At 50.3% G+C, this 24224-nt stretch overlaps 5 protein-coding genes across 5 annotated transcripts; 2 read left to right on the forward strand and 3 right to left on the reverse strand.

The window, feature by feature from the left end:
• Positions 1-375: 375 nt before the first annotated feature.
• On the reverse strand, positions 376-9831 carry LOC149273606 (elongation factor 1-delta-like). Its single transcript, XM_089506086.1, has 8 exons — positions 9808-9831; positions 4544-4673; positions 3681-3752; positions 2474-2545; positions 1636-1726; positions 1102-1208; positions 518-958; positions 376-414 (listed from the first exon to the last, which is right to left on the reverse strand). The coding sequence occupies exons 2-8, from the start codon at positions 4667-4669 to the stop codon at positions 376-378; spliced, it is 948 nt and encodes a 315-aa protein (XP_089362212.1). The 5' UTR covers positions 4670-4673; positions 9808-9831.
• Positions 5321-6526, reverse strand: LOC149273607 (uncharacterized). Its single transcript, XM_089506092.1, has one exon. It carries the CDS (start codon positions 6524-6526, stop codon positions 5321-5323), a length of 1206 nt encoding a protein of 401 aa, XP_089362218.1.
• An 821-nt stretch (positions 9832-10652) lies between the features above and the next one.
• TIGD5 (tigger transposable element derived 5) lies at positions 10653-12260 on the forward strand. Its single transcript, XM_089506093.1, has one exon. It carries the CDS (start codon positions 10653-10655, stop codon positions 12258-12260), a length of 1608 nt encoding a protein of 535 aa, XP_089362219.1.
• Positions 12261-14710: 2450 nt separating this feature from the next.
• LOC149273609 (pyrroline-5-carboxylate reductase 3-like) lies at positions 14711-18219 on the reverse strand. The gene is made up of 6 exons (XM_089506094.1): positions 18135-18219; positions 17717-17781; positions 17102-17281; positions 15604-15816; positions 15312-15404; positions 14711-14893 (listed from the first exon to the last, which is right to left on the reverse strand). The coding sequence occupies exons 1-6, from the start codon at positions 18217-18219 to the stop codon at positions 14711-14713; spliced, it is 819 nt and encodes a 272-aa protein (XP_089362220.1).
• A 1065-nt stretch (positions 18220-19284) lies between these two features.
• On the forward strand, positions 19285-23642 carry LOC149273610 (protein brambleberry-like). The gene is made up of 12 exons (XM_089506095.1): positions 19285-19533; positions 19755-19883; positions 20032-20217; positions 20305-20527; positions 20617-20733; positions 20880-21059; positions 21142-21393; positions 21674-21821; positions 22075-22139; positions 22277-22458; positions 22742-22833; positions 23489-23642. The coding sequence occupies exons 1-12, from the start codon at positions 19285-19287 to the stop codon at positions 23640-23642; spliced, it is 1977 nt and encodes a 658-aa protein (XP_089362221.1).
• Positions 23643-24224: the final 582 nt, after the last annotated feature.

Here is a 24224-nt window from a genome sequence, read left to right on the forward strand (position 1 = left end):
ACGTCCCTTCTCGGCGCACGGCTTTCCTGGTACGTTTCGTTATTAAGAACACTTTGAATTTACGTCTGAAGCTGGACGCAGCGCTATAAACGCGACATTAATGTTACCTCTTTCCATATAACCGAGCGGGCGGTTAACACCCTCATTCAGCTGCCTGGGTCCTGGAGGTTTTTATGCTTTTCATATTCACTTTTTCCCATAATACTTGCCCTTATCAGGGGGCAAACTCCCCCCTGGGCACTTATATCACACTTAGAGACCCCGTCACATTCGACCCAACTATACAGGAACACTGAAGAAACCCCCCCAAAATAAATAGCCACGGACTCGCACACTCTGCACACTGCTTTTTATTTAACCGTTTCAGATGTTCTCTTAGATCTTATTGAAAGCAGCGATATCAACGCTCTGCACCTGTAAAGCAAGAAAGAGAAATTAAACAAACCGTTTACACAATATACACCCAAAATGACCCGTCTGCTGCGAACCCCGCAGCTCGGAGCGGCCCGTTACTTACATAGTCCTCGAACTTGGTGATCTCCTCTTCCAGAACGTCCGTTCCCACCTTGTCATCCTCCACCACGCACTGGATCTGCAGCTTCTTGATGCCGTAACCGACCGGCACCAGTTTAGAGGAACCCCAGACCAGGCCGTCCATCTGCACGGAGCGCACGCACTCCTCCAGCTTCGCCATGTCGGTCTCGTCATCCCAAGGCTTCACGTCCAGGAGGATGGAGGACTTGGCGATGAGGCCGGGCTTCTTAGACTTCTTCTCTGCATACTGACGCAGCCTCTCCTCCCGGATCCTCGCCGCTTCCGCATCTTCTTCCTCGTCGTCACTGCCAAACAGGTCGATATCGTCGTCCTCGTCTTCCTCCTCGTCTTTTTGAGGAGCGGTTTGTGGGGCAACGTTTTGTACGGGGGCTGCGGCCTGAGGGGGGTGAAAGTTCACAATTAACTAGGGGGTTCTACGATGGACTAAAGAATATATCGGTCTGTTCTCTGGACCTTTAAACCAGGCTTTTAATAATTCAGCCATCAAATATCCCGTCTAAGGTGCATTTTATGATAGTTTATGGAATAAGTGGGACTGCGGCACACAGGGGGCCGTCGTACCTTGCAGGCAGCGGGGGCCGAGGAAGCGGATTTCTCCAGCGTCGTCAGTCGGCTTTCCAGCTTGGAGATGGCGAGCTGCAGATCTTTCACAACTAGAAAGGAGAAAGACAACGGCTATGAATTTATGGCATTTCTTTCATTTCTGGGCAACAAGTGGTTAATTTCTCAGTATCAATACTGCGAACAATGATGCAATTAGCGACAATGTATTCAATTTAACAAATGCTAATCCGCTTAATATACATTACTGAAAAGTTTATCTATAAAGAGCTTATACAATAGGAAAGGAATGCCGCGTATGTGTTTGTTACCGGGTTCCGGCACACCGAATAATATGAATTTCATTTTTTATTATAATTATTTAATTATGTAATATCATGCCGATTGCAACCACAGCCTTACTAGAAAATATGGCACCAGAATAACCAAAAGCCATGACGATCAGCCCGACGCAGTCGCCGGCACAACCCGCCGAAATATATCATGATTAATGCACTCATGTTTAGGCGCCCGACGCACCTTTGTGGAGGTTCTGGTTCTCTTGCTCCAGGTTGGCGACCCGAGACAGGAGCTCGCCGTTGTCTCCGCCGGCCGGCGCCGCAGCCGCGCTCTGCGAAAAGGGTAACCGAGATCCTTAAAAACCTTTTATAAGACTTCGCGCGGGGAGAGGCAGCGCATGGGGAGAAACGGGAACCAAGCAAAGAAATCAACAGCTTCTCCGGAACGTCGCGCTTAACCCTTCCGTTAACCCCTTGAGTGCCAGACAGGGGGGTAAAATGACATCAGCACCCAACGGGTTAACCGGCCCAGAAAACCTGCTGCAGTTTCCGGACCAAGCTTTAGATTAAGAGAGAAAGCGTTGGGGTTAAGCGAGAGAAGCAGTCCAAAGCCACAGGAAGAAATAAAGGACTTATCCGCTTACCAGCGCTATAAGGAACGGAACACACAGAAGCCCCCGGTACCAGCAGAACGCAGACACTTTTACAGACGCCATTCCGGGTCTTATCTACCTCAACATGTACCGGCGACCGCCTCGGACACGCCGAGCACGGGGCCCATGCCAGATCCTGTTGGCTCGGATCCCCGGGCATCAATTTTGGGGCGGCGTGTAATCTAGCCCGGGCGATGAGAGACGGGGGTTTTCTTGGCTCGGGGAATATGCATCAAATACTTTCGCAACCAGAAGGGGCAAACAGAATAAATCCAACTCAAACAGAGATTAACTTGCCAACCAGCAGAGGGAACCGGCTCGGAGTCGCCAGCCAGAACCCCCCCGGCCGGCCAGGCTTTTTGGTAAAGCCCGAGACCGTTTCTCTTTTTTGTTACATTATTTGTCATCTCTCAGAATCAGACTTACAGTACTGGGCCCTGATTGGCTCTGGGGGAGGGAAGGCGGAGCATCTTTTGGACTATGCAGGACTGTCCTGAGCTGGAGGGGGAGAAACGTTGTTTGTTTAATGAAACGTCTGACAGGTACGGCAGAAACATGCGCATGAGATGCAGGACGAGGAGACAGTGCATGCACAGGGGCCGCAGCCAAAAAAAATGTACAGAAGACTGATCTGCTTTATAATGATACTAAGACCATCACAGACCAGAGGGAAAAACTAAAGACGACCCGGTGCTGGCGGCATTCACTAATCACAGGTAGGGGGCGCCATACAGTTTACAGGTGATAGAGGACTACGCAACAATCGGATGATCTGATTGGCCGACCCTGGGGACCGCTGCAGCTTTCCTACATGGTCAACCAAGTGGCTTATTGTTCCCAGGGCCAGTAGCTGCTTGAGTGGCAAATAATAAGTCTGTGGCACATAAAAAAAAAAAAAGGCCAGAAAGTATCAAATCTCAAGATTCTGATGAAATAAAGGGGGAAAGGTTGTGGTTAAGAGGAGGAATAAACTTAGAACGGGGAGAATGACTTGTTATGGAAGGTAGAGGGGCAATAATGGGAGAAGAGGTGACAGGCAAGGTGAAATTGTGCTACTACAGCAGGGTTTCGCCTAGGGGTCAGTTACCACCTCTGACGGTTAATCCCTAAACTAGCATGGCCTGTAAGGCGATTGGGTGTACGTGGCTCCGGAAGAGATAACCCGTATATAGTCTACAGAGAAAGCAATCAGTGAAACGGACTCATTCTGTAGAGAGTAGTACCTAGCAGATACATGGAGCAGACCACCAGCCAAGGCAGAAAAAGTATTGACTGTATAAGGGGGGGGGGGGGGGGGTTAGGAACCATAACATAAGCCTTGTAACAAAACCCACCGATATAAGGGATTCCATAAGAAGCCAGCAAATAATAGACTGACGGGGCAAGTGGGTCTTTAAAGCTGACAGTTCAGGGCATGATGAGACAGAGATCAGGACCTACATATAACGAGTATGACTATATATATATGCGCAGATTGATTTGCTCCCAGAATGCACTGGACTGCAGGGTGGCGATCGTCACAATTAGGCCTTGCTTGTCACTTGGGGGGGGGACACGCGCAGGCGGTGACGGGAACACACGGGTTAGGGGGAGGCAGGTGGGATCCCGCTGGCGAGCGCGCTCTGGTACTCACTCCGGCCAGCGATTTCTGGATATTCTCCCTGGCTCTGGCAATGTCTCTGAGGATTGTGCTCGCTCCATCATCCTGCGGGCCGTACAATAAAGAACCACACAGAAATTCACACGTTACCGGGGGGGGGAAAAGGAGGAACGCGGCAAAGACTGCAAAGGCTTGAAACGCAGCCTGCGGGGTAACCCGACGTAAAAAAGCAAACAGACAAGAGGAGCAAATAACAAAAATAAAAGACTAAACGGAAATGATTCTTGTATCGGTCCAAACCGGAAAATAACCTGCTGTGTCTGAATTACACGACAGATGTTATATATTGGGTACGGTTTGGCTTTTTTTGGGGCAATGCTAAAAGCACACAAGAAAAATCATGGAAGGCTTAAGATTTAGCGCCAAGGTGTGAAGAGCTATCGGAGTGCCGCAAAGACAGCGACCCCGGCAGCGAGACGGCAACAAAGATTTCATAACAGAGCCCGTGTGTTTAAAAGCCACGTCTAGGGACACAATACTAGCCTTTCCATAGGCACCAGGGCCGCTTTATAGACTGGCAGCCCCTCTCGGGCATTATTCTGATGCTCAAACGCAGCCGGGGACAGGCGGAGGACCCCGAAGAGGTTTAGATTAAATGCGCACGGCCAGGACTGTGAGAACGGGGCAAAACGCACTCGGTTTGGGGCTTACTACCCACGCGGGAGATGGGGAAAGTCCTTCTGCGATAAGAAATCATACAAAAAACATGCCATGGCGTGTGCGTTGGGGGGGGGGGGGGGAGGATGACACGCTGGTGGTCCGCAGCACACACATGACTGGGGGGGGGGGGCAGTTAGCTTATAAGCCGCAGAGCGCCCCGGTCCTTGCCCGCTTACCGTTTGCTGGCTGGAGGCTTCCGGCGCGGCTCTCTTGCTCAGCTGCTCGTAATACTGTCGCTCGGCGTCGTCGTACTTGTATTTGTCGAGCCAGACCTTTTCAGTGCTCAGGGATGAAGCTGCCATTTTCCTACAGACGAGAAAAACGCGTCCCGGTTACAGAAAGCAAAGCGTTTGATCTTTAAGAGCGGCGGTCTCGAAAGCCCCTCGGCCCGGCCTGGTTTAAATATCTGTCACTTTACATGAATTGTCCTCTGGGACAGACGGGGGGGGGTCAAAATAGTCACCTAGTAATGTAAAGTAAATGTGTTTTTGCCAACTAAACCCAAATATATATATATATATATTCAGTATTTACAATATTAAACCTAAATACAGACAGGGAGGGGAGTAGGGTTGATCAATCTAGCTTCTTAAGACCGTCACAATATTTGCATTTGACGGCATGCATCGTTTATTTGAGTTAGGAATTATTTTTTAGCTCCGCCCCCTGGCAGTTTCGACTGACGCCAGGAAGCATTCGCAGGTACACTTCTCGCACATGCTCAGTAGAGCTCCCAATTAAGTAAATGAAGTGGAAGCCAAATGACATGTAAGCATACATAAAGAGAGTTAATAGACAAAAATCAAACATATAAATAAATAAAAATAAGAGTTTAGACCGTAGCCGCAACACAAAAGATATTTGTATAGAATGGATGCCGTTACGGCAATTTCTTTACGATATCGCGGCCACAAACCACAGGATGCAAAGAAAACCCATGAGAGAGATTTGCCCTACTTTGCCGAGCAGGGGGCGGCGAGGCTCTTTGCCGGCTTCCGTGTCGTGGCGGCGGGCAGCTTCTTTGGTTTTGGGGCATGCTGTATATTCAGGGCTTGGATCTCGTAGAATCGCTCCTCAGCCCGGTCATACGCGGGTTTATTCAGCCACACATTCTCGCTGTCTTGGTGGAGGAAATAATACACCGGGCGGTTGAGGAGCCCGGTGCCCACCTCTGGGACGCGGGGGGTCGTCTCTCTTTTTAGGCTCGGCTGTGGAGCTTTCCCCGCAGATTTCCGGCTCTGTTTGTCTTTCTTGCTTTTTTTCCCTGAGTGGAAGTTCCAGTGGTTACTCGGCTCGTTCTTCGACACTGACTGCCGGGTGGCGAGATTTTCATAGAAGCTCCTCTCTGCCCGATCGTATGAGGATTTCTCCAGCCACGCCTCGGCCATCATGTCCCGCAGGACAGCCCAGTGCGGTTTGCCGTTCACGGTGGTCCCGGTAGTAACAGCAGGTGCCCCGGCACCCCCTACCACCAGCAGGTCCTGCGTGGCCGGTGTAGGGGTGGCGCTCACGTAGCCTTCATCCGATACTCTCTGCGGGGACCGGAGACCGGCGCTTTCTGGAGATACAAGCGGAAGGCTGAGGGCGCGCGGAGCCAGAGGTGACGTGAAGCGTAAAACAAACTGCCTCTCGGCATCGTCAAAGCTGGACTTGTTAATCCAAACGTTGTTATCTACATGATGGCAAGCAGTCACGCTGCTGTGGTTGCAGTTTCTCCGGGGTAAGCCTCCATGATTTGTAACGGTGCCCTCCGTGGCACCGTGGGTCTTTGCCTCCGGCGCCGATGGCTTCGTCACCATCGCTTTGGCCAGGTTGGCGGCGAGTGCGGCGTGGTAGGCACATTCGGCTTCCTCGTACACACGCTTCTCAAGCCACACATCATCAGCCATCAGCCCCGCCAGCGTGCAGTCCGCCTTCGCCATCTGGATTTTGTTTCTGGGGGACCTCTTTCGGCGCTTCTGCTTTTTCCCGTTAGCTTTCTTTTGATCGGCGTTTGGCGGGTTTTCACCGGACTCGCCCTGGTTTAATCCGCCGGCCGCTCCTTGCTCCTTAACAGCGGGTCCTGGCCGATTCTCATCGCTAGCCCTAGAAGACTCGTCACCCGTGAGTTTGTCGGCCCACGTGGACTCCACCGGGCTCTGGTGCTTTCTGGTCCTCATCTTCAAAGAATGGCAGGCAATAATAAAAAGAACAAGAGCTATAATGCAGTCAAAGACACGTTACACATACGGAGGTTTACATCCAAGAAGACTCAGTCCTGCAGAACTAAGGGCTTTATTCACTAAGCTAGCTGCTGATGAACATTCTCAACGCTCCAAGTCAAGGTGAGAACTTGCCAAGGCATTCGAGTTGAGTCCACATGCAAATCCAAAGTCTACATGTTATAACCTCAAAGAGGAGGCTAATTAAGCATAAAATGAAGGGTATCTCTGGCAACACCGCCTTAGCGATCCTTAAAATCTTGCTTTGGAAACTAACTCTGCTGTTCTCGGGCAGATAATTACTCAACGTACACTCAGTCTTCTTGGGTAAAACCACCACTCCTGCCAAGCCCCATCATGGCGGTGAAGGCATTAGTACATTAGTGAAGGCAGAAGATACGGGTCCCAAGTCTGTCGAGCATGGAGACGCTCCTCGGCCATGCAAGGCTTTGGGAACCCCACTGTGGCTGCCCGGCATGCTGGATGAACGATGGACCCTCTATATCAGAGGGAGCTAGCAGGCAGCTCTCAAACCATTCAGCTCCCATGACTCTCAGGCGGCCTTTGGGCTGTTTGAGAACCACCTGCCTGATGTCCGTGCTGTAAAGCGAGTCTAACAGTGGTGCTTGCGGGTGAATAATGGCGTGTGCATGATTTAGTAGACGATCACTAGCGTTGTTGGCAATAAATGAATCTGACGACAGAAGCATTTGGCTCGCCGTGACATCGTCCGAATCCAAGACTCATCCCCCGCGTATAAACCTTTACAGTTCTGCTGGAAGGCTCTTCTAGTCACAGAAGGGAAATTCTCAGGAAGCCGGGGGGTGTCTCGCTTACCCACCTACTAGTGACCCGGTATTACAGACCCCCTAATGCTGCTCGAGTACCAGTCATTAAAGGTCGTCACATTACATAACTGCTGGGTCCTGAACAAAGATAACCTACATTTATTGGAAGGTCGGTCCCTCCTCTATCACATCTAACAGCGTGTTAGAACGGTCTCCCAGCAGAAGTGGTAGAGGGTAATACCGCGAGGGTATTAAACATGCATGGGATAGACATCCGGCTCCTGAATCCTGTCCCTTTACTCTGCCAGAAGGGATTTATGAGGTCGTTGATGACAAAACACATCACCCGTACCTCCGCTGTACACAGGAGCCGAGGGCGATCCCGCGGTCACATCCCACCACTTAGGTGTCCTCACCCTGAAAGACAGCTTACGAGTTACTCAAGAGGATTGGGACACGTGTATGATGGAGGATGGGGACACGTGTATGATGGAGGATGGGGACACGTGTATGACATGCACACATGCGGGATGTACTGAGGCGGGAGAATGTGAGGGTATACTCACTGCGTACTCACCTCCTACATCAGCATTAAAGAGAGAAGGCAAGCGGGTTAGGGCAGTAAGACATTCAGAAAGCGCCCCCCCCCTAAACAGAGCGGGTTAGTGACGGACGCCGGACTTTGACGATAAAAACATCCACAGAGATAGAAGAAGCCGTTAAATTATCGTCAGGAAAGACTTGAAACAGAATCGGGGTTTAGGAAACATAGGAGGAAAATTACATTTTAAAGCACCGGTACGGCATTGCCATCAACGGCTGAAAAATCATAGATTATATATATCCATATATAGATATATACACATTATATATACGGATAGATATATATATATACAGCCCTCTCCGGCCGCTATACACGGAGATATTGTCGCTGTCGTTTATAATTTTGGACGGTAAATTATATTGACATCATTTGTCGGCAAGGAGGTGACAGAGCAACATTACCACAATAACACTTTATTACCTTTTATTGATATAGCGCCAACAATTTACGCAGCGCTGTACAATACATATATTCACGTTCCAGCGTAAGCGTTAACGTGAAAATGTATGAAAAGCGACGCATATAAACTTTGGAAGCCGGCGCCGCTTTTTAATGCGATTAAATCCCCGTTTATCTCTGCAAGAAGAGTATCCTGAAGCTACAAGCGCTGACGAAATACCAGCACTGTGCGCTTAAAAATATCTACATCCTGTGAAAATACACGAGCACCCACCTCACATTATACGTGTGTACATTATACAGCATATACAGTATCTGTAATATATATATGTGATATCTGTGTGTATATTTATCTGCATGCAATATGTATGTGATGTGCGCATGTATATTTACGTGTGTACACTACACTAGTGCATGTGTAAATTTTATATATACGGTGTGTGTGTATATATATCTGCAAGTGATGTATGTGTATACATTTATATATGTGTATACATTACATGTGTAAATTATATATGTGCATGTATATACATTTGTGCAAATTTTATACATATATATATGCATCTGATATGCATGTGTGTATATATATATATATATAGCTGCTTGCGTTATGTATGTGCATATATTTGTGTGTGCATTTATATATAGACATATAGATAGATATATAGATAAATATATAGATATATAGATAAATATATAGATAGATAGATATATAGATAGATATATAGATGTGTATGTATACGTTATTTGCAGTTTTCAGCAACAAAGGGATTTTCATTTTTAGGCCGAAGCCGGTGGCTCTGCCGGTTCTGCTCGGATGAATGAACGGTCAGTTTAGAAAACAAAGTTTTGTTGAAATTCGGTGTGAAGGGGGGACAGAGGATCGGTGCTCCGGCGACAGGGACTCCTAGGAGTGACGGCTGCTGTGTATGCTCTGCACCGTGAGCGCGGAACCCCTTCTGCTGATCTATACATACGTGTATAATATGACGTGCACCGAACGGTACCTGCATCGTGCTAAAAATCAACTGCCGCCATTAACATGTAATAATTATACCGACGGAAGCCCCGGCACACCGTGTGCCCCTAACCCTGTCACGTAATACCACCCGCTGGGGGAGGGGGGGCTCCGGCCCTGTCATTAAATACTCCGGGTTGACAGTTTTGCAGTCGCATCTCCGTCAAAGAAGCGCTAACCAAGTGATTAAGTAACCCCGCCGGGTAACCGAGACATGTCCCCAGACATCCCTGGCGTGGCGGTTCCGTAGCCCTCAAAACCCCAAAACTTAGAGCTCTGACAGGGAATGAAGGGCTGGTTTCCCCGAGCTCATAGCTGCCGGGAAAGCGGCCCAGATGGGCGCAGCAAGGCAGCGTCCCCATGCCCTGTGTGCTCCCGGCCAATTCTACCCCGGTAAGGAACTGCCCGTCTCCCCAAACCCGGTACTCACGCTGGGGTGGCTGCCGGCTACACGTTGTGTGGAGACAGAGGGAGGGGCTGGGCCACGTGACACGCACTACTTGCCGTGCGACCAGAGCGTACCAAAACAGAGCCGCAGCAGGGAGAGACGGGGCCGATTATTTAACTCCAGCGGGTATCCTCCTGAAGCTCACACATTGTTTGGCGCTGATTTAATATTCAGAAAACACATTATTTTTTTCTACGTTCAAATACATCAGTGTCACAATAAATTAACCTGTCAATGGAATGGTTTAGCCTTCAGGGTCAACGCGCATGCGCACAACTTTCATGACGATGAAGAAACCTAAGGCGCCAGAGCGCTGACTTGAAGAAGGACCTGACAGGGCACGCGCATGCGCAATGGGAGGATGACCTGGGGAGCCGAGTACGCATGTGCAGCACGGCCGGCCCTGGGTGCTCAGTGCGCATGATTGGTTTTCCGGCCCCTCCTAGACCGGGCACGGGTAGGAGGGGTTGGCGGTGGGAGTTGTTTTAGAAAGGAAACAAAAGCGATCACAGCTGTATATAAACACAGCTGGGTCTCCGGACCCTCCCCCGCAGATCCTGGCCCCCAGGGGCCTATTGAGGAAGTACATGGATGTTAAGGTGGCATAGCTCTGGGCAGGCCCTGTCACCACTGCCTCTCCCTCACAGATTTAATGATGAGGTGCCCCCTGGCACCATTTACTGGGACTTACAGACTGGGGGCCTGATGCTGTTTTTGCGGCCGGGGTATATGCCAACAGGAGCTGCGCGGGGCTGGTGAGCGATGTCCCAGCTGCCCACAACATGCCAGGCCGAGCAGGTGTTGGATGTACGCCGGCCATGGTGAAAATGGCATTTCGCAAGGCGTACTCCATTAAGGATAAGCTAGAAGCCATAGAACGAGTGAAGAACGGGGAGCGGCAGGCTAGCGTGTCGCGGGATTTTGGGGTGCCGGGCGGAACTCTGCGGGGCTGGCTGAAAGATGAGCAGAAACTGAGGTGGTTCCTGGACCAGCTCGGCGGGGAGGTGGGTACGCAGAGGAAAAAGATGCGCCTCGCCAACGAGGAGGAGATTGACAGGGCCGTGTACACCTGGTTCGTTGCGTTACGGCAACAGGGAATCCCTCTGTCTGGTCCCGTGATCCAGGCGCAGGCGGAAACCTTCGCCAAGCAGATCTACGGCGAGGAATGCACTTTCAAGGCAAGTCACGGCTGGTTTTGGCGCTGGCAGAAAAGACACGGCATATCTAGCCAGCGGATCTACGGCGAGTCGGAGGCGAGGGCAACAGAAATCGGCCCGATTGTAGTCTATCCTGAGCGGCCAAAAACGCCAACCGGTGATGGTGGCTATGGAGATGAACAGATATACAATGCCAACTTAACTGGACTGTACTGGAAGCTGTTGCCAGATCAGACCCGTCAGGTCACACTGGGCAAGCAGCCCGATGGATGCAAGAAGGTGAAGGATCGTGTCACCGTCTTATTGGCTGCCAACCTTACCGGTAACCATAAGTTGAAACCATTGGTTGTTGGGAAGCTGCAGGATCCGCCGAGACTTTGGCGCCACAATCAGGACAAGTTCCCGGCCGCCTACAGGCACAATAAGACCGGTTGGATGACCCCCGAGCTTCTGAGAGAGTGGTTTTTTGAGGAGTTTGCTCCTGGCGTGAAGCGTCACCTTAGGAGATATGGCCTTCAACAGAAAGCCGTGCTGCTCATCAACCAAAGCCCGACCAAACCAACCGACGATGAACTCCACACCCCGGACGGCAATATCAGGGTGGTGTTCCTGTCCAGAAGCACCAGGGGCAAGATCCCGTCTATGGACCAGGGGGTAATATCTTCCTTTAAGCAACTGTATAAACGGGAGCTTTTGAGGCTCCTGGTCTCCTGTGGTAGCTCTCCCTCGGAATTCGCGGATTCCTTCATGCTCCAGGACATGGTGTCCGTGGCTGGCCAGGCTTGGAACCTGATCCCGGCTGGAAGCATAGAGAAATGCTGGCTCTTCGGCCTCAGGGCTGCTTTTGAAACCGGTGCAAGCGCAGAGTCCGACGACGGCGAGGATTACAGCAGGGTGTTCAACGACCTGACTAACCTGGCGGCCCTGGCGTACAGACACGCGGCCCCCGAGGATGTTGCAGAGTGGGTGCATCTGGATGACTCCATCCCCGTTATGGATGAGCTCTCAGGGGACGGCTCCACAGACTCGGTTTCCGCGTTCCCTGCGCCGGGAGGCAGACCGGCAGACGGAGACGCCAGCGAAGATGCGAGGGCTGGAGATCCCGTCCCCTCTGCGGCTGAAGCGATTAAAGGTCTGGAGACGGCTCTGCGGTGGCTGGAATCTCAAGACCCTCAGAAGGTCGGCCCCCTTAAAATAGTGCAGATGCGTTCCTTGATCTCCACCGCACATCGACTCAAAGAGACTCCGGGCTGCCCGGGAACGTGCTGCGGGTACTAGGGGTGAGGGTACCTCCAATTAATGGCTTAACCCTTTGAATGCCAGGGCTTGTTTAGTTCACCATGTTTAGCCGTCAGAAGGAGCTGTTCACTTGGTGCGTTTATATTTGCACACGCGCAGACACGCGCTCTTTTTTTAAAGTAGGGTTGCGTAGGGTCTCTCATCTCAATAAACGTTTTTGGAATTTTTGCAGTGATTTCCTCACCAAACCAGTTCTTGGCGATATCGTAACCGATGAGGTTTGTGGCAAAGCCCTGAAATTCATTAAAAGCGTGAAATCCCTGGTTTAACTCTTTAAATACTCTTCCTCCAGGGAACGCCCCACCCACGTGAACGCCCTTTAATATAAAGCGTGGCCCGTCTCGGCACCTTTGTAATATTTCATTAGCCGTATCGGGGTGATATTTCCACAGGACTACTAGGTGGGATGTGAGTGTGAGAGGCCACTCAGACTCGGGGTAAATCACACTCCCCCCTGAGTTCTGTATCCCGGGACAGTCCCTTTTTAACCCCTTAACGACAATCCACGTACATGTACGGGCTGTCGTTAAATAGCTGCATCGCCACAAGTGAGACTGACCGTCGATCCGGCGGGGGGCTAAAACAGCTTAGGAAGCGATCGGAATCGCTTCCTAAGCATAAACTGTGTTGCTGACATGCCTCGATATCAAGACATTCAGCAACACAACCCCCCTACCCCGATAGCCTTGTGATCGCTCCGAAGAGCAACCACATGTGCCATCCTGTAAATGACGTTGCCGTCATTCACAGGATGGCATTAACAATAGAAAATGAGTTCACATTTTGTTTAAACAAAAAATAAAAAAAAAATATGGTAACGTAAAAATCCCCAGTCACCAAAAAAAAAAAAAGTTTTTAATAAGTAAGTCCTACAATTCTTTATCTTCACAATAATTCCCACATGGAAAGAGTTAAAATATTGGCATTACAAATGCCCATAGGGTGTCTAGTATTAAAAAAATTTATGATTTGAGGGGTAAATTGAATTGGCCGGGTTCAAAGATGTCCCAAATATGGGACATGGGGGCAGTAGGATCAGATGTCTAAATGGCAAAAAAATACACACCCCACAAAGGTGGCCTTTTACCTCCAAAATAACTCAACAAACCCATGCATGGGGGGTATCACTGCGCTCAGATGTTACTGAACACATATTGGGGTGTTGCTTGACATGGACTTATACCAGGAGCGATAAATATATACCTGAAGTACAACGTGTGTGAAAAAAATTTACTACCATAAAGTTTCACAAAGGCTGGTGGTAAAATCAGTGCATGGAAAGGGTTAAAATACCAGCATTTCAAATACCCTGGGGTGTCTAGTTTTTTAAAATATATGATTTGATGGGGTAAATTGCATTGGCCGGCTTCAAAGATACCCGAAATGGCACATGGGGGAAAGAATGACCAGATTTGGAAAAAATGGTTTTGAAATAGCAAAACGCTACCTGTACTTATTGCCCCAAAACATAAAAACATTGGGTATTTCTAAACTCAAGACAAATAGTAGAATCTTTTTAGCAGGTTTTTCATTAGTTTTTGCAGATGAGTAAAAGTTTTTTGTTTAAAAAGTGAGAAAAAGTAATTTTTTTAACAAAAAATACCCATATTTTGTCATTTTTTAATAGTAAATTAGATGATATGATAAAATTAATGGTATCTAAAGAAAGCCCTGTTTGTCCTGAAACAAAACCAATTGAAAATTGAAAATTCAATTCATTTCAATCGCATCTTAAAAACGCTTCAAACCAGAAATGTAGGTGCTGCCGGCAGATGGGCCACAGTCAGTATTGCACAGGATCATTTACATTTCAAACGCTCATTGCTCACATGGACCAGTTTTTCTTTCCCATCCCCCCACTGACATATATGTGTATATAATAAGCACTGTGCATTTATTCGGGGGGGGGGGATTTTTAGGGTCCCCCGATATCGCTGGAGTTCAGATATCCGTGCTTAATCTTCCTTTGTACATATCTAAATAGCAGCGCGGTGCCTTCGCCAATAGGCGAATCTATAGGGGGTAGTGTCTGCTGTGCTTTATGACTGGCTTATATAATTACAATAAGACTAAAGAATTCCCTGTCCCAAAACAAACGTAAATCAGGAGGGAACCGTCATTAGAAAAGGAGAGGCCATGCTGGTCCCAAGATCATTTTTATTTCAGAAGAGCTATTAACTCGTGCCCTGCCAGACTGCGTAGTGCAAGGGCAGCCCTAAGAGGGGCTGATGAACACATCCACAAGCGGGGTGGAATAAGACTGAAATAAATCCTTTAAAATGAGCTGCTGGGCTGTAGATGTGTGAGTGTAGGGGGTCCTCTGTAGATGTGTGAGCATGGGGGGGGTCCTCTGTAGAGGTGTGAGTGTGGAGGGGTCCTCTGCGATTCTCTGGTCCGGAGTACTCTGCTTCGCCATGATGTCACCACCTCTAGCGTTTGCCCAGGTCTCTGGCTCTCTCAGTAGCAGCTTCCACGGCATTCATTACCGTGGCTCGCAGACCCCCCTTCTCAAGCTCGTGGAGGCCGTAGATGGTGGTCCCACCAGGAGTGCAGACATCCGAGCGTAGTTTAGCCGGGTGGTCTCCTGTCTGTAATATCATTTTCGCCGCTCCCTACAAAGAAAATATTTAAAGAGAAATCCACAAAGTGTCAGCCGAACCCCACGTCCAATAAAATCCAAAATCACCTATGGCACTCGGCCTATGGGTAACGGCCTCTTCTACCCCCTCACACAACAGCTGCGTAAACATCTGGGGCAGCTCCTGCGTGGCCTGGAGACAGTGGCCCGGGAATCCAATGGGGGGCAGCAGAGATTTCCATGCCGCCTGCCAGACCATGCATGATGTCATTGCGTGACACAAATATTCACTGCTATTTAAACTTATGAGCAGCCACCGGAGGAACAGACTTCCCTGGTTGCTTCCTCCAAATCGCCCCTTCCCTCTCATCACACTGAACGTACATCACACTGACAGCAGTGTATTATTTCATCAGCTGTGGCCATGGAGGGGCTGTGTTCGCCATACTTACCAGCAGAGTCTGTGCTGCGATCTGATTGGACAGCGTGCTGGGCATGCCCATCTTAACCGCGCCCTCTGCCAAGGCTTCCGCAAACATGTAAACCTGAGTAGAGGGGAAGACGTGGAGGACATACAGGAAGAAACGTGAAGCGGGTAACCATAGAGTGGAGGTCACTGGTGACCAGATAGGCCAAACGAGGAGAGGGACGGCTGAGCAACAGGAAGAGTGCTTAGCACATCTCCCTACTGGGATTAGCATGGAACGCCCAAGGGGAGTCCAAGGCCGGCGAATTGTTACTTACAAAGGCCACGCCGCTGCCACTCAGCCCCGTGTGGATGTCAAGGTAGGCCTCGGGGGTCTCCTCGCACAGACCGCAGCTTGATAGGAGGCTCTTCAGCAGATCCGCTTCCTCCTGCCCAGCCCAGCGACCGCGACAGATCATCACCGCCCCCTCCTGGACCATGCACGGCAAATTGGGCAACATTCGGAGAACCTTCGTCCCAGGAGGGAGAGACTGCAGACAGAGAGAGAGGACGCACGTTTACAGAAGACAGTCCAGAAAAGTCTCCGGTACCTTTCAGTGGCTGCAGAACAACAAGTACAGTCACGGGAGCTTTCAAGACCTTGGGGGTCCCTGAAAACATCTGAAGAAGAGACTTAAGAGGTCTTGAAAGATTACAGGACGGTACATCCTACTCTATGAGCGAGGGTCACTAAAAGGTATCAAAAATGATTGTCGACTTTGCTAAAAGCAATAATATCCATTGTTACGTCACGTGAGACAAAATACCCGTCCTGGAGCCTCCCGAGCATTGAGGTTTCGTAAGAATCCTGCGCTAAATAAGGAAGCAGCCGGAGCCGGCGCACCGTCACCAATAAAGGCACATCAGGCTATTTTTGGCCAGCGTTAAAAGAGTTTTGACGCCGTTCACGGCATTAATATTTATTATTGGTGTCTTATTCCGATCTCCATGGTCACTGGATCGAGAGAGCACAAAACACACATCATATGTACTGTAGTGTCCCGATTATAGGCCACACCCCTTTAGTTTGGTGCAAAATTACCATACTTTATAAAAAAAAAAAATCACATTAGTAGAAGAACAAAACAGTATTTTCTCATTCACGCTCTCGCACTCTCATTCACATTCTGTCAATGTCTCCCTACCTTCTCCGCTGACCGCTTCCGTGTCCCTGTCTCCTTTCCCGCTTCTTCTCTTGCCTCTTGTCTTATTTCTTCATCCGCTTCTCCCCGATATCAGCTCCACGAACCAGGCCTCCCTGAGTGCTTCTGCGAAAGGGGTGGGGCCTCTGCTCCCATGGCTCCGCCCTTTCGTGGAAGCGCTCTAAGAATCAAGATAAATGCCAACAGATTCGCGGAGAAAGAGAGGCGCAGAAACTCTTTTCTTTCTCTGCGAATCCGTCTGCTATATTGCGGCCTATTGGGGAACCTTTGTGGAGCACACCACGGGGACACCCTCTCCCCTGTTCCTCCAATTCGGGGAGAGGGTGTGGCTGGAGGCTCCGCCCTTTTGCGGAAGCGCACCAAGAGGCCTGGGTCAGGGAGCTGATACCAGGGAGACAAGAAAAGGCAAGAGAAGAAGCTGAGCTGCCGGAAAGGTGACGGGGAAGCTGTAGGCAGAGAAGGTAGAGAGACACCGAGAATATCTAAACCCAGATTATAATCGGGACAAGACGGAATCCCTTACAGCCATCGCAACCGGACGGCCACGTGGGACCTCCGGAGGAAAGTCCTGGGTTTATACACAAGGCTAGAAGAAAGTAGTTTCTGGACTCACGTCTTCCAGGGTCTGCACGGTGACGCCGGCTGCCATAGAAACGATGACATGATCAGAGGTCACCGCCGGCAAAATCTCCTTTACAACGCCGGGGAGAACGTGGGGCTTCGTAGCCAAAAACACCACGCTGGAGCCGGATAAGACGTCGCTGTTGGAGTGAGTTGTGTGACAGCCAAGATCCTGAAAATATAGGAGACTCAATCGGCAACTCCCTGTGTCACGTGACCCAGGAATTATGGGGGTCCCCGCGCTAATGGCTACATGTGCTAAGATATTAACTATCCCTGCGGTGTATCCCAGTATAAGGCAGGTCTGTTCACCCCAGTAACGGTGGTCTCAGCCCAGGAGGTACTGTGAGAGCATGAAACTGTGTGCGAGGAAGGGGTACGATGCCCCTCATTACCCCCCATAGCACCCCCGTGGGGCAAATCACAGCACATTCACTAAAAAACGCAGAAATGAGAAACAGAGCTAGTACAGTAGGCAGCTGACCGACATGTAAAGGGTTAAACTTTATGCCCTGATGCACTGGCCCTGGGTAAATAAACGGGTCGCTGGTGCCTGCAGCTCACACATACACAGCCAACACGTTACATACAGACCGCGGCCGCTCACCTGGAATGTTCTGAGGTTCCTGTCGGAGGGAGCGCTCACGGTGACGTCCTTGGGCTGGACCTTACCTTTAAACGACAGAACAGAGTAATGAGGGCCAGGCCGTGGAGAGAGCGCCCCCCCAGTTACCTGTCAGTAATACCCTCCCCAGTTACCTGTCAGTAATACCCCCCAATTACCTGTCAGTAATACCCCATCAGTTACCTGTCAGTAATACCCTCCCCAGTTACCTGTCAGTAATACCCCCCAATTACCTGTCAGTAATACCCCATCAGTTACCTGTCAGTAATACCCCCCAATTACCTGTCAGTAATACCCCCGTTACCTGTCAGTAATACCCCATCAGTTACCTGTCAGTAATACCCCTCAATTACCTGTCAGTAATACCCCGTTACCTGTCAGTAATACCCTCCCCAGTTACCTGATAGCAGTAACCCCCGCAGGACCCCCTGAGCCATGTTCCCGGCTCCGATACAGCCCACCCTGCAACCTGCATCCTCCGCCATGACAGCAGCACTACTCCTCTCCAGCAGCGAAAGGGTCGCCTAGCCACGTGGGGAAGTTGCCGGGAGTGGGCGGAGCTGAGACACAGCCAGGGCAGCTATTGGGGGAGACGGAGTGACGTTTTTGATGCGATCTTTTAAAAGGGTCTTTGGCACAACAAGTGCCGCTTGCAGTGTGAGTTGAGTGTCTGTCAGGCAAGAAAGGGGTTAACAGGATAACCGGTGCTTTAACCATTTGATCCCCAGAGAGTAGTCACTCCGTGTGGCTGGCGTGCAGTTTATGGCTCCGGTCCCGTATAGGGGATTTTATAATATATGGGGTATTAGGGTTGTTCTCCCGTTATTGCTCTTTAATTGCCTTTAACTTCCCGCCCTGCTGTTAATTGTTGGGCTGTATATATGCATATGGTATTGGTTGGTTATTGGGCTGTATGTATATGGTAGTTGTTGGGCTGTACAGATGTTTGTATAGGGTAGTTGTTGGACTGTATGTATATGATATAGGGTTGGGCTGTATTTATATATATATATATATATATATATATATAGTATAGGGTAGTTGTTGGGCTGTATACATATATGTATGTGTATGGTATAGGGTAGTTGCTGGGCTGTACATATGTTTGTATAGGGTAGTGTTGGGCTGTATACATATATGTATGTGTATGGTATAGGGTAGTTGCTGGGGTGTATGTGTATGGTATAGGGTAGTTGCTGGGCTGTACATATGTTTGTATAGGGTAGTGTTGGGCTGTATATATATATATATATATATATATATATATATATATTAGTTGCTGGGCTGTATGTATATGATATAGGGTAGTTGCTGGGCTGTATGTATATGTATATATATTATGATGTAGGGTAGTTGTTGGGCTGTATGTGTATATATAATGTATATGATATAGGGTAGTTGTTGGGCTGTATGTATATGTATATGATATAGGGTAGTTGCTGGGCTGTATGTATATATAATGTATATGATACAGGGTAGTTGCTGGGCTATATACACCTGGCGTGACGCGCTCCGTGTTCCTCCTACCCGGCTGTCTCTCAGGTGTGAAGATGTTCCCGAGCCGCGCTCTCCTGGTGGTCGTTGTTCTCACGTACCCAGGGTTCACCAGCGCGTTTTTTGGCTGGTTCGCGTGGAAGTCTCCACAGACTCGGTCCTCAGGAGCCGGTGCAGACCCCAGACGGGCCCCTGACCCCCGGTCTCTCCCCAGCGCGCCCTTTGAAATGACCACGTCGGACGACAAGTTCCTGGCCGAAGCCAAACACCTGGAGCTCTCCCCACTGGACGGCTGTCATTATAAGGTGGGACGGGGACTGTGACCTCTGTGGTGACCAAATGGCAGCTCCGAGGGTGCCCTCCGCCGCCCCCCCCCGGGCATGTGCCCCCTGCTGCACCCCCCCCCGGGCATGTGCCCCCTGCTGCACCCCCCCCCCCGGGCATGTGCCCCCTGCTGCACCCCCCCCCCGGGCATGTGCCCCCCGCTGCACCCCCTGGCTTTTTATTTGAATGCTGTTATCGGCAGGTGGTCAGCCAGCTCCAGGCGTCCTGTACGGAGATGTCAGAAGAGGAGATAGCAAAGCTGGGGGTGTCTCTTTTCAACTGCCAAGCAGAGGTGGAGGGCAGGCCCACTTACCCCTGCACCCCCGACATGGTAGGTATTATGAGTTACAGGAGCCGTACAGCCCGGGGTATACCTGGGAACATCAGCTCCTCGGAGCGCTCCCTTCTCGGATCTTTGAGGGCATTGAGATCGTTTAATTTATTATGATACAAAATAATTTCCTTTGTCCTCAAACAAGACGCTGGCAGAATGCACGTTGTCCATGGATCCCGACACCTGGAACGCCTATCACATCGTCAGCAACCGGGCCCGCTCTGTCTGCTACGCCGCGCGCCAACTCCATTTCAGACGCCGGACGGAGCTTACGGTCAATACCCTGGTGTCCACCGCCATGAACCAGCTGGAAGCCATGAAAATGCTGAAGGTAATACTTCCATAGACTTATTGGGTGAAGGTGAGCGTCCTTTTGTGGTCCTTTTGTGGAATTGGCGATCTGTATTTGCCTTCGCAGGATGGACAAGAGGAACTGAAGGAGCTGACGGCCGAGTCCCTGCAAAAAGTGGTGAGCAGCCAGAACGAGCTGCTCAACCAGCAAGAGCAGCTCCAGAGCAGTCAGGAGACCATGGAGAAGTCAATCAACGGTAACCTGGAGATGCTAGCGGAGGAGAAGGCGCTCATAGCCAGCGGGCATCACTTGGTGGCCCAGCTCATCGAAGGCATCACTCGGAGGATGGGTAGGAGCTGCCTCTCGATAACCTGGAACCCGTTGTTTTGGCTTCAGTTTCGGGAATGAAATGGACGCCGGTCTGTTAATGTCTTCCAGAAAACGTGAGCAGTCAGCTGGTGGTACAAGACGCCGAGCTCCAGGAGGGACACAAAGCCATCCTAGCCGACCTCTCCGAGGTCCGGACTCGATCCCATGATGTTTACTCCAAGATTGGTAGGTTAACGGTTTTAACTTGTAGACCCAAAACTTTAGCTTTTTGGTCAAAAGCAAGGCTGGGGCAGAAATCTGGCCTCAGGGTTCTTTCACACAAAGTTGGGCTCCAGAGCTTACAGGGTGACTGCTCGGCTTTTATGTTGCAGAGTCGAACTTGGACCTCTTCCTGTCCTATCAGAACCGGACCGCGCTCTACTACGACGTGCTCATGGAGAAACTCAACAAGATGAATCGGAGCCTGGGCACGGTGCTCTACGCCATGGAGCACATGCACAGGAGCGTGGAGCAGCGTCTCGGGTACATCCAGGGCTTCGTTGATTGGGCAGGTACTGTGCTTCCTTGCGGTCTCTCCGTAGGGTTGTCCGTCTAGAGCGTTCCCCGCATACAAGCTTCGCTCTCTCCCTTTAGGTGGGAACATTAACGCCATCTACACGTGTGTCCTGCACGGGGCGTACTTCCTGCTCCTGGCGCTTCTCATGACCTTCCTGCAGACGCCGGGTTTCTCGCGGGCCGTTCTCCTCCTCCTCATCCTGTGCAACGCTCTGTCGGAGCTCAACCAGCAGACGTCGCTAAGCTTCAGGTCCCTGACTGCTTTGCTGGTGTGCACCGTGACCGGCAAGTACCCAGAGCAGGCCAACGCTGCTTCGTACCGGGGAACCTGTGGGCCCCGGCTAACCAGAGCCTACCTTTGTGGAAGCCACAGGTGGCCCCGCTGATGCTGTAGGACAACACCCTCCATTACAGGGGAAGTGGGTGGGGAGTGGGGCATATCAGGACCCCATGACCTGGAGGGTTTGGATCTCGAGTCTCCAGGAAACCTGGAGCGGTCCCAGGTACGGTGATCTTCACCCTACAGAGTCCATGTGTAAGGAGACTGGTGAGTGACCAGGGGGATAAGGCTTTTATTTCTCCCTTTAACCCTGCGTTTGCCTCGTCACAGCTCACTGGATGCTGGTGAATTTTCTTCGCTGCGTCAAGAAGGTGAGAAGCCGAAAGTCATGCGCCGCTCTGCCCCCGACTCATGCCGCATCGGCCATTGCTTCTGGGAAGGGGACAGACAAAGGCTTCATCTGCTCCACCCCGGAGAGGTGAGAATTGGTGAAAGCTGTCTGTCCTGCTGCATTTGGTTTTAGATTCCCCCCCCCCCCCCCCCCGGGGTATGTAGAAATCTGTAGGTTTCATGCTTAGCGGGCCGTGGGGTCTTTTTTTTTTTTTTTTTTTTTTTTTTTCTTTTTTCTTTTTTCCCCCCCTCATGGATCGGTGACCAGGCAATGCAGCCTTGCTGTGCTCAGGGTCCCTGTTCTATACACACTGAGACATAACCCATCTTTCTGTTCACAGGCCGTGTGAGGGAGCCGTACTGAAAGAGGAGTTGGGGAGGCTGCCGGATGGCAGCTACTTACTCGGTGAGAGGTTCAGATAACTGTTTTCGGGAGGTTGCGGGGAAAGCCGTGTCTCTGTATAGAGTAACAAACACAGGTGGGAGTAGAGTGCTGCTCTTGTGCATGGCGCTCGGAGACTGAACCCTTCTCTTTCCTGTCAGATGACTCGGTTCTGGAGGGGGATAGTTTGGTTAAAGAGGACTCGCTTGTGGCGTCCCCCGCTAACCTGGCGTGGAAGTCGCAGCGCGGATTGAAGACCCCCAGCCATTCCACCCCCGCTATGAAACTTCGTCGTCTCAGTATCTGCAATTCCGTCAGGGGCCACGAGACCCCCTCAAAGCAGGTGCCATTACCGTTGTCTCTTTCATTAAGCCTGTTCCGCCAGACTTTTTATTAGTCAGAGTATCTGGCTGGGTGACTAAGACTGAGCCATTCTATTGTTTCCCACAGGACTCGTGCAAATGGCGAGTATGCAGCATTATATTTTTTGTTCAACAAATACAACATTTTTGAGCTTTCTTTTAATCTGATAGTAGTGATACATTTTTGGGAGTCCCGGTAGCCACGGCTCTCCCTGTGATATTAACCCAATCTGAGGATATTAACCCTTTTTGTGGCTATTGCAGGATAAAGTTCCGCAGCGACACTTGGGAGCCGCGTTCGATGCGATGTCTGAATCGAGAAATTACAGCCCAAATAGTTCTTTGTCCAGCAACGTGTAAGTATCCGGCATCCGGAGCGAACGCCGCCGAGTCTCCGTTATTCACCGTAATGTCTGGATTAATCTGCAGAGCCGAGTGGCTTTTCTAGAAGCGTGGAATGGGGGGGGGCTCTGGGTCTTACATTTTAATGAGATCTTTGGGATTTTAAGTTCTGAATCTTCAGTGAAGTCTGGATCAGATCCGTGGTCTAGCAGCTGGGGGACAGAGACCCGGAATGTTACTAAATAGCGCTAGACGTGAGATCGGGGGCTCAGTTGATCAGTTCATGTTTTGGTCCAAATCAATTTAGAACATTTGTAGCCAAAATAACTGACTATTTAGTGTCAGACATGGAGTCTGGGGGGCAGATTCTAGGTTACCTACCCCCATAATCAGCCCCATCCCATCGTCTTAGATTCAGGAGCCCTATATCTATCCCATGCATGTTTAATCCCCTCGCTGTATTACCCTCTACCACTTCTGCTGGGAGGCTGTTCCACTTATCTACCACCCTCCCAGTAAAGTAAATCTGACTCTTCTAGTTTCAGATTATGCTTTAATAACTTTCCTCCTCCTTCAGAGGTTACAGGTCCTGGCTATTGAGTTGTATAATTCATGTTCTTCAGTCCTGGCCATAGGTGTCGCATGCTGACCATCGTTTCTTTACAACAGGTCCGTCTCTTCCATGTCGCCCCGGAATTTTTGCCAAGCCCTCACCCGAGCCGGTCAGCCGTGCCGGAACAAGGCCAGCGGAGGCCAGGAGTTCTGCCGCGTCCACGCATCCGGACAGACGTCCTACGCGGCAGGGGACTTCCCAAAACACTAGCGCAGGACCTGATCGACGCTCCTTAGTTCTGGGGACGGACGTTCCGCATTCCCGCTCTTTATCCGAAATGGCCGTTGGGATCCAGATCCGTTAAATGCTTCGGATCCGGTTTCGGCTATTAGATCGTCGGGAAGGAGACCTGGCCGGTTCACCTCTGGTATCGATACACAACGTGCCGCCTGCTGGAACCTTTATCTGTAACGGAGATGCTATTTTTATAACGTAACTAATGAATTTTACTTTCTGAATGTCAAACTGGTATTTATAATAAACATTTTAAGTTATTTTGTTACGCGTGTCTTGGGTGTGTATATAACGGCCCTACTGATCGTCTGAAATACCCCGGACCGAGGCATTACAGATCCGTACATAATCGGAGATACCAGCACTTACAAAGAAATACGACCCACGGCTCAGCTCGTCCCGCACTCGGTGGTCTCTGATTGCTACTTAGCAGTGATTTTGGGTGAACTGAAGCCCCCGCTATCAGAGGGTACGGCCCACCCGGTCTCACATGGTATTGGGATGAAACCCTGCACATAAGAGAAGGAACCTGGGTTGGGGCATTAGGTGGACATACAG

The sequence above is a fragment of the Sceloporus occidentalis genome, unplaced genomic scaffold (assembly GCF_023333645.1).
Source record: "Sceloporus occidentalis isolate IW3139 unplaced genomic scaffold, rSceOcc1.0.p SCAF_363, whole genome shotgun sequence".
NCBI lineage: Eukaryota > Metazoa > Chordata > Lepidosauria > Squamata > Phrynosomatidae > Sceloporus > Sceloporus occidentalis.